Source organism: Panicum hallii, chromosome 2 (genome assembly GCF_002211085.1).
Source record: "Panicum hallii strain FIL2 chromosome 2, PHallii_v3.1, whole genome shotgun sequence".
Lineage (NCBI taxonomy): Eukaryota > Viridiplantae > Streptophyta > Magnoliopsida > Poales > Poaceae > Panicum > Panicum hallii.
Genome location: NC_038043.1, coordinates 41,850,951 through 41,860,202, shown reverse-complemented (window position 1 = coordinate 41,860,202; position 9,252 = coordinate 41,850,951). Strand labels below are relative to the sequence as shown.

Genomic DNA, 9,252 nt, shown 5'->3' with positions numbered 1-9,252 from the left:
TTCACCATCACTAAAGGATCTACACTGTAACTAGTGCTTATCATAACATATAATTCTCAAATTTTGGAATATGAAAATGAATATCGAGCTTATTTAAACATAAAAATTTCCTCAGTTTCACACTAACTTATTGAGATTATTAAATTGTTGGAGTTCAACTTTCATTGAATTCACATCATTGCATCAATATTGCCATATTTCTCAAAATTATTGGCACATTGGAATGTAGGTGAGATGGCCAATAAAGAGTTTGACATCCTCCCTCTTGATGGTCATAATTTCCCTACATGGGCAACGGACATCAAAGTGAGTCTATCGCTTGGCAGATCCTGAAAAGGGTGCTCAAGCACTACCAGAGAAATCCAAATATGAGGCATTATACATAACCAGGTATACACCCGTGCGTTGCTACGGGATGAAACGAATTTTCTTTGCAAAAGTAAATCATGAATAAAAATGCCAGTCACCCACACCAAAATATGTTTGTGGCCATGTTTCCGACCATAATTATTCAGCTTGCACATTCATGCATTCAAACACAATTAATATTAACTCTAAGAGATATGTCATGTGAACAATTCCTGCACTAAGCCACAGACATCCACATGAGTGGTGAACAATAACATGGAACCAAAAGGTTTGGTTTCAACCTTAAGTTGCTAGTTACCAAAAGTGGTCTTACATCACATCATGTGCAAAAAATGTACAACGGGATCATGTGCTGCTTGACTCCCCTCCGTTCCATTTCATGGCAATGCTGCCTTTAGTTGACATAGGTTAATTGACTGTAACAAAAATATCAAAGAATATGACAAGTCAGTTTGCAAATTTAGCAAGGAAAAAGACATGTACTGCTATCCATCCATCTGAAAGCAATAGTTATGTTGAACTAAATCAGTCTTGAACATAAACTAAATCAGGTCATGTAGTGTTGTCCTGTTGGCACATGAATGCAGCTTATACAGGACAGGTTATGCAAGTATACCACCACCATTTTGTGCATCACAGAGACATGAACTCAAGCAAATAAAATACAGAGTATGGCACAAGTGACGAAGGTACAGATTTCTATTCAATCATTCAGCAAGATAGAAAATCACAAGGATATTAAATGGGAGAAGGGGGAAGGATCTAACTTATGGAAGGATTCATCTGTGCCAATGACCTCCTGGTGCATCGACCCAGAGGAGCAGAATCGCTTCTCCAACCAAATCAGGAGGCCAACATGATTACAGGAGGCCAACTTGAAACTAATTTTCTTATTACCCCCATGTCCTGCATTGAACACATATATTGTTGTACGGTGAAGACATCTGCAACAGTGGTAAAGCATTCCAACTCCTAGAGCTTAGGGCACCTTGATTTAGCTTCTGAAGGATTAAGTAAACAAACAGCACACAATACTTCGAATTTGCAAAGGAAAAGCTCATGGAAATCCGTTCACCTGACATCCCTCCTACATATATGCCCTACACGGTAAGCGAGCCATCAAGCACATTTGCATCCACACCATGATTGCAAAATTGAGGTTAATATTTTTAGCATATTCAACAATCCTAAGGTGACACTATTATTGCACTATGCTTTCCCTTGTTCAAATTTGATTCCCTCCTTACAGATGCATGGATTGTATCGCAAAGACTTATCTGCATCTGATTGTAAAATATCACTGATACACCAAGCATCAAATTAATATAGCTCACATTAAGACAAGATTTTCAGTGCTAATACCAGATACAGATGATATCTCCATGCTAATAAACGGGAAAATTTTCGGTGCCAGTACCAAAAAACCATTTCTTTGCCTAGCCCTAAGAGATCTCATAATGATATTATACTGAGCATTGAATAAAGAGGTGAGATTGAATTATCTATGAGATTTATCTCTGGTTGTTTCGGCAGTGAATCAATTCACGAGCACGGATGCAATATAAGGTATTAAACCAGAAGTATTGTTTTATGAGAATTAGAATCACAGCTATAACACTACTCATTAGCATCGGCCAACAGAAAGTATCACAAACTCTGCCCAAGATTCCACCTTGCACCATCTCCAAAGCCCAATCATAAGTAAAACAAGAGGCATGCAGATTGCTACGAGCAAATTAAGTTAGCATCTCAAATTATCTTAAAGTGGGAAAGCTGTTGTTCTAGTATAACTCACTGTCGACCAACATGAATAGAAATTAAACATACGTGCAACTGATTTCTATAAAAGTAAACAGACAGACGAACTAATCCTCTATTGGCAAACTAACGGCAGGCGGAGCTATTGAAATCAAGCTACCCATGCATGCCTGTTGTGCAGCCCCCCAGCTCCAGTACAAGAGCTGCCAGAGTTATGCTGCAGTAAATTAAGCTACAGTCCTCCTCCTACACCTACAGCAACCAACTCCTAAAGAGAAAGCAAATGGATTAACATGCAAGGAAGAAATAATAACATATCACTGAGACAACATGTGAGCTAGCTTGGTAGGAGCTGACCAGAAAACTAACTGATTAAACTAATCATTCATCAAAAGATCAATCATGGAATTACTACCACATTGTTAAAGGAAAATGACATTTCACATACCTGACACTTGAAACCTCGCTGGTCCTATGCTGCTTACCTGCGCAAGCTGATATTTGAATATCCCTGCTATGGTGGGCTTGCTTCTAAAAATCAGAGAGAGAAAGCCAAGCTGTTGATGCAATCATAATGGTACATAACGTGAAAGCCGATAGGTCCCAGAGCTTCTGCAGCTGCTGTTGGACTTCTGAAAACTGAACCACAGAAAAAAAATATAAGTCCAACAGCTCCTGCTGCTGCCGAGCAGTTAGGACAGAGCAGTTAATCGAGGTGCCTAGGTTGAAAATGGAACCAAATTCATTTTAGGACAATGAGTATTGAAAAAGCATAATTGCACGGCAAACAACATCATATTGAGCAAAAGAAACCCTTTTCTTGAAGACCACCATGGGTAAACATATTGTTGCTGCTCGATCTATGAGAGTGCAGCTCCTTTGACAAATAAAAATTGCATCTGCTCCATCAGAATGTTCTAGTCATTCTTGTCAATCCTATTAGTGAAAACAACAAAAAATCATTACTGTGTGTACAACGATCCTTGCTGGCATTTCATCAAGCATGTGGTGGCAGGGATGGAATGATCTGAAGACAGCGAGATACAGCTTACCCACGATGGGTGGCAATCTCCAGCAAAATCCATTCCAGCGGAGAAGAGAAAGAGAACCAGTGCTTCAGCCGAGGCACCTCACGGTCGTCCTCGAAGTTGTTACCCGTGTTCTGGTGGTCCTCCAACGGGGCCGTGGCATCGGATGCACGGAGGAGGCTTCCGTAAGTTCCGTTCCTGCGTTGAGGGAGCAGCGGTGGAAGCCTACCGCTGCCCAGGCCGCCCACGCCACCCAGAGCCATCTCCACCAAGGTGAGAACGCAGAGGAGCAGGGCACCACCGTATAGGCCGCCCTCCTCCTAGCCCACCACGCCATCGCTCACCGTTCCGCACGCGGGCTCGAGCGGGTGTGGGCGGAACCGCGCTCGTCACGCACCCCGCGGCCACCGCTCGCCCCGCCGCACTCCATCGCCGGCGCCGCACCCCGGCTGCTCGTGGACGCCGACGAGCTGCCGCTGAAGCCTCCGCGCCACGCCGCTCGACGCTGCCGCAGCCGCCGCGCCACGCTGCTCGCCGCCGCCTCCGCGCCCATGGGGCCGCTGTGCTTCCGCCGCTCGGGGCTGCCGCGCTCCATCCCGCTAGCAGCCGCCGCGCTTCCGCCGCTTGGGGCCGCCGTGCTCCCGCAGCCCAAGAATCGACCCGCAGCCTCCGAATCGCGCCGCTGGGCTGCTCCCAATTTGAGCCGCTAGGGGCAGCTCACCCGGTGTTGCCGCAGTTTGGGGCCGCCGCTCAGGACCGCCGTGCTCCGTTCGGCTCAAGGCCGCCGCGCTCCCGCCGCTCGGAGCCATCGCGCCCCCACCGCTCGCGGTCGCGCGCTCCCCGCCGCTTGGGGCTGCCGCCGGGGACCCGCCTCCTCGCGCGGGTGGACGGGGACCCCTCGCTGCGGCAAACAGCGACACCTCACGGCGGCGGGACGGCGGGGCTGGGCTGGGATGGGATGGCTTGACGACACGATGGCGGCGGCCCGGACCGGCTCACCGGCTGCGACGTACGGCGCGAGGGGAGGGCGGCAGCGGCGGAACGGCTCGCGGGCTGTGGCGGCGTGAGGGGGAGCGAGAGGGAAGGCGTCGCGAGGGGCAGCCGGGCAGGGCGTCGGGAGGGGGAAGCGCTTCGGGGCGGAGCGAGGGGAGAGCGCATCGGACGGAGGGGGCGAGCGGATCGGAGCGAGTGGTGCGGGTGTCTAGGAATGGCAATTTTACCCGCGGCTGCGGGTAGCCGCGGGTACCCGACCGAGGGTAGGTATAAAATTTAACCCATCGGTATGGGTACATTTACGGGTAAAGAAAAATTTATACTCGGGCTCTACCTGCGGGTACCTGTTAGGTATTCGATGTACCCAAAATATAATAATTATAATTTAATGAAGTCATATTATTTTTAAATTTTATATCTCATTCTCTCGTGATTGTATGAATTACATAGACTTGTAGGCTACGTTTGGAAGTTAACTTTCAGCCGAAGGAATTGCATTGGATTATTAATGCCAAAGTTGACTGGAAATGGAAATGGATTACAATGCCAATACTGCTGTTTGGATGCATATGTAATGAGTAACTGGAATCAAGGGTAGCAACCAATTTCAATTTTTGTTTGGATGCACAAACCTATGAATTGTATACCTCAAAGAGTTTGAATAAGATATCATGCTGTACATGTATGAAAATTTAGTTTCCATAACTTTTACATATATGATTTAATGTTTATAAAAATATATTGTGACAGTAATATTAAAATAGCAAAAAAATTCTGAAAATAATTAAAAACAGTACGTATATCATGAGAAAATAAGAGAAAAATAATGACAACATTAATATAGCACCAGCAATTATACATTATACAGACAAAAATATGACAACAATAATCCAAGTTTGTCACAAGAACCGTACAGATAACATATCATAACAGATAGTTTTTGTCCATCATAACAGATAGTTTTTGTCCATCATAACAGATAGTTTTTGTCCATCATAACAGATAGTTTTTGTCCATCATAACAGATAGTTTTGGTCCATCACAGCATGAAACACCTACTTAGGATAACAAGTTCTTAAGCCTTAAATAATACAACACATAGTTTTTGTCCATCACAACATGAAACACTTACTTAGGATAACAAGTTCTTAAGCTCTAAATAATAACCACCGTACAGTACCACCCTCAATTGCCATTCTTTTAATTCAACAACACGAGCCATTCCTTCCTCATGTCCATGGGGAGTTCCAGGAGCGCTTGGAATAAGCGTTCATTAAGGATGAACTTCCCATAAGATTTTAGCATGTCAGATCTAGCCAAATCAGGTACCATTTGATTTGAAGTGTTGCAAGGATCTCAGCAGGAGAAGTAACACTAGGCATCGGTAGTGGTTCGGTGGACTTCAAAGAATCATTGAATGAGGTCTTCATATCTCCTAGTATAGATAGAATGGCCTCACCAGTTCGCTGCTTCTTTTAGGGCAAATCTGGTGATGCATCATCAACTTGTTCAGGTAGAACTTGAGCACTCTCAGCACCTGTATGAGCACCTTGACTATTGGCATGATCTTTTGAATAAATAGTACTGATTGCATCCCAATTCTTCACTATTTTGTTCTTGTAGCAAGCTGTTGACTTGTTAGCCTACATAAACACACATATATGTATCAATTTGTTGCAGTTCCCATTGTGAAGAGTGAAACAAATAATAGAAAATATTCATGCACTTACCTCCACATATTTATTCCAAACATCATCACTATCAATTAACAGCTTATCATTAACCCAATCCCAGCCAAAGCCGCTCTGAGAAAGAATCTTGCTAATGACCTCACAGTGCTTGTCAAAAGTTTTGCACCTTGATGCTATATTGTCCTTTGTGATCTCCACATTACACTTCTCACGTACATTCCTTATAGCAGCATTGTAGACATATGGCTTCCAACCATTTTGGGCATGATCACCATTGTTGTGATGCTCCACGAGAACAGCCAGCAATGCAGCGTCCATCTCATTGAAAGTACGCCTAGAGGGGGGGTGAATAGACGATCGTTGCTTAAAACCTGCACACAAGAACTCAGTCCGAGGCTGCCTGGCGGACCGTCCGCTGGGAGGTCTAGGGTAAGAAATGCAACTGTTCGAAAAATAAAACTTGTATACAAAATCTACTTGAATAAAAGACTCTAAAACAAGTTAGGAACACTAGATGCGGAAGCAATCTAGCACAAAGTAAATACACAAGTAGATCGGGCAAGAATGCTAGACGGTGGTAAGTATAACAAAAACACAAGAATGAAGTAAGGTAATCAAGCACAAGAGACACAAGATTTTCACCCGAGATTCGAATCCACTTAAGGATTCTACATCCTCGTTGAGGAGTCCACAAAGGACCGGATTCCTCTCAACCCTTTCCTCTCTCACGCAACCACAAAGGCCAAACTTGAGCTCTTCACTAGCAACAAGGGTAATACAAACTTCTCAAGACAACCACACCACGAGTTGGTTGTTCTTGAGCACCTCTAACCGTCTAGGAGCCAAGCTCCAAGAGTAATAGATGTGGAAAGCGATGGAGAGTGCCAAGAGATGCCCAAGAGAGGTGAATCTCCTGAGAAGAACTCGAATCTTGCTTGGATCTTGCTCAAACCCAATCCTAGACCAAATATTTGGAGTGGAGAAGCTAGGGTTTCACTTTGGGGAGATTTGGAGTGCTTAGAATGTGCTTAAGACTCGGTTTAACTGGTTAGGCAAGAGAAAATTTCGTTTGGGGGTCGTGGGGTATATATATTGCCTCACTGGAAACTAGCCGTTAGTCTGATTTCCAGTGACCTGGCGGACTGTCCGCCAGGCGTGGCGGACTATCCGTCAGGAGCCCTCGGAATTGCATAGAATGCTTCAAGGCTTACACTCCGGATTTGATTTATTGATGATTTTCCATACACTTTCCACATCCCCCTTGATAGTACGGTATACTTAAACTCAAGAAAACATAAAACAAGGAATTTTCTCCGCTTGCAATATTTTTCTTGATCCGGTACCGTTCTCCAAATTTGAATAATCATCGAGATTCACTCCTTTTCTTTTCTCCTTTTTGGTTTCTTTGACCCCTGCTCATTATACTCAATTGAAACATTAGATACTCATTTAGGTTGTTATTAATCACCAAAATAGGTTATTAGGCCTAGATGAACTTTCACTCATCAGTCCAAGTGAGATAGACCCTCTTATTTCCTTTTGTTGTAGCCATGGTGCTAATCACATATATTTGTCAAAATACCACAAAAGTTAGTATGCTAAACTATATGGTGCATGCATAAAAGTTTACAAAAGGCACCACACACTAGCTGCCCAACACAAAATAATGCAGCCAGCTTTGACACAAAAGATATCCCACACGGTCTACTCCATCTCTAGTTCACCATGCCTCAAAAGGTACTCATCAAACATGTCATTGGCACGCTGATCTCTAAAAGAGTTCCATTCAGCAGTGACTTGAACACTAGTAATTAAGTTGGCATCATCTACAGGTTCAATTGGCGCATCAGCTAGTTCAGCATCCACTTCCGGCAACAATAAATCATCCTTATGATGCTGCCTATCCCGTGCATAGTTGTGTAACACGCAGCAAGCATTAATAACTCGAATCTGCAATAATATTACTAGTTAGCAATTTCATTCATATTGATGTTGCTGAACACCATATGTACTTTTGTTACCTGCTCCTTAATGCCAAAGAAACTTCCTGTGCGTAGGATGGCCCATTTTTTCTTTGCTAAACCAAAAGTTCTCTCTACAACATTTCTAGCACGAGAATGTCGCAAGTTATATAACTCTTTGGAAGTTTTAGGCTGCTGTTGACTTGAAGCCCACTCTTTCAAGTGGTAGCGAGTGGATCTAAATGGAGCTAGAAATCCAGGTCTATTGGTGTATCCAGCATCAACTAAATAATATTTTCCTATTGACAAGCCATCGAGTTAGTTAAGAAGCAAATAAAAGAAATAAAATACCAAGACAAAGAGCCGTACCCTTAGGCACAACAAATCCATCTTGGCGACTCATTGCATCACGTAACACTCTACCGTCACAAACTGAGCCCTCCCAGCCAGGTAATACATACAAGAATTTCATGTTCCAATCAACCACACCTAGTATGTTAGTGCTGATCTGTTGCTTTATGTTCCTATACCTCCCTTGGTCAGCCGCAGGCACACACACATCAACATGACACCCATCCAGTGCTCCAAGTGCATTGCCAAACCACTTCCATTTGTAATCATCAGGTGGTTGAATAGAAGGATCAGGAAGCTTAATAAACTTCGCACTTAGAGATAGAATAGCAGTCAACACATCAGAAAAGTGCCTACTGATAGTCTCTAAAGAACGCTTGTAATCTGAACGAAGCAACCTCAAATTTAGACCATGTCTAACTACTAGCAAGAACATAGCAACATTTTCTTCCACACTAACATATACACTGTCACGCAGACCACACCTTTCCCACAATATGGCACACAAATCATGGAAGTTTCTTTTAGTCAAAAGCAACTTATCGTAGCATGTAACATCAGACGGATCATACATCTCCTTAAGCAAATACTTCCTATAATTGTGCAACTGCTCATCACTGCTAAAGCACCCTACACCCCTTGGTGCCCTCTGTGAACTAAGATATGCAAGCCCAAGAACCACTGACTCAAAGTATAGTTTTGTCAACACAATCCTTCTCTTCTTTCTTCTTTCATTTTCTTCAGTTATATAAGAAATCAACTCGAGATCTGACATAGTATAGCTACAATGCACACATACTATTCATAAACATTATGACATACAACAAAGACACAACAATTAGGCATCACATACCTTCAATCGTCTAGACCAGCAACCCAACGCTGAATTAACCTGAAATTTCAAAGAAAATAGAGTTTTAGGGTTTCATGTCTGATGCAAATGAGTGCCAGAGATGAGGAAGGGGGCAATGGGGAGGCGACATGGATCTGCAGGTATGAGAGACTAGGCAAACATCCAAGGGGAAGGAAGGCGCCATGGATCGATCTGAACTAGCTGCACAAAAATCGATCCGGGAAACACAGGGGAGATTGGGAGAGAGA

At 43.7% G+C, this 9,252-nt stretch overlaps 1 protein-coding gene and 1 long non-coding RNA gene across 3 annotated transcripts; both read right to left on the bottom strand.

The window, feature by feature from the left end:
- Nucleotides 1-523: 523 nt before the first annotated feature.
- Nucleotides 524-4,359, bottom strand: LOC112883511. 2 transcript variants are annotated; one of them, XR_003226860.1, is made up of 3 exons: nucleotides 3,180-4,355; nucleotides 1,137-3,063; nucleotides 524-785 (listed from the first exon to the last, which is right to left on the bottom strand). It is a non-coding gene; the product is annotated as an uncharacterized LOC112883511 (long non-coding RNA). The 2 variants fall into 2 exon arrangements; XR_003226859.1 differs by having other exon boundaries at nucleotides 524-3,063; nucleotides 3,180-4,359.
- A 1,264-nt stretch (nucleotides 4,360-5,623) lies between these two features.
- Nucleotides 5,624-6,157, bottom strand: LOC112881070. Its single transcript, XM_025945777.1, has 2 exons — nucleotides 5,879-6,157; nucleotides 5,624-5,791 (listed from the first exon to the last, which is right to left on the bottom strand). The coding sequence occupies exons 1-2, from the start codon at nucleotides 6,155-6,157 to the stop codon at nucleotides 5,624-5,626; spliced, it is 447 nt and encodes a 148-aa protein (XP_025801562.1).
- Nucleotides 6,158-9,252: the final 3,095 nt, after the last annotated feature.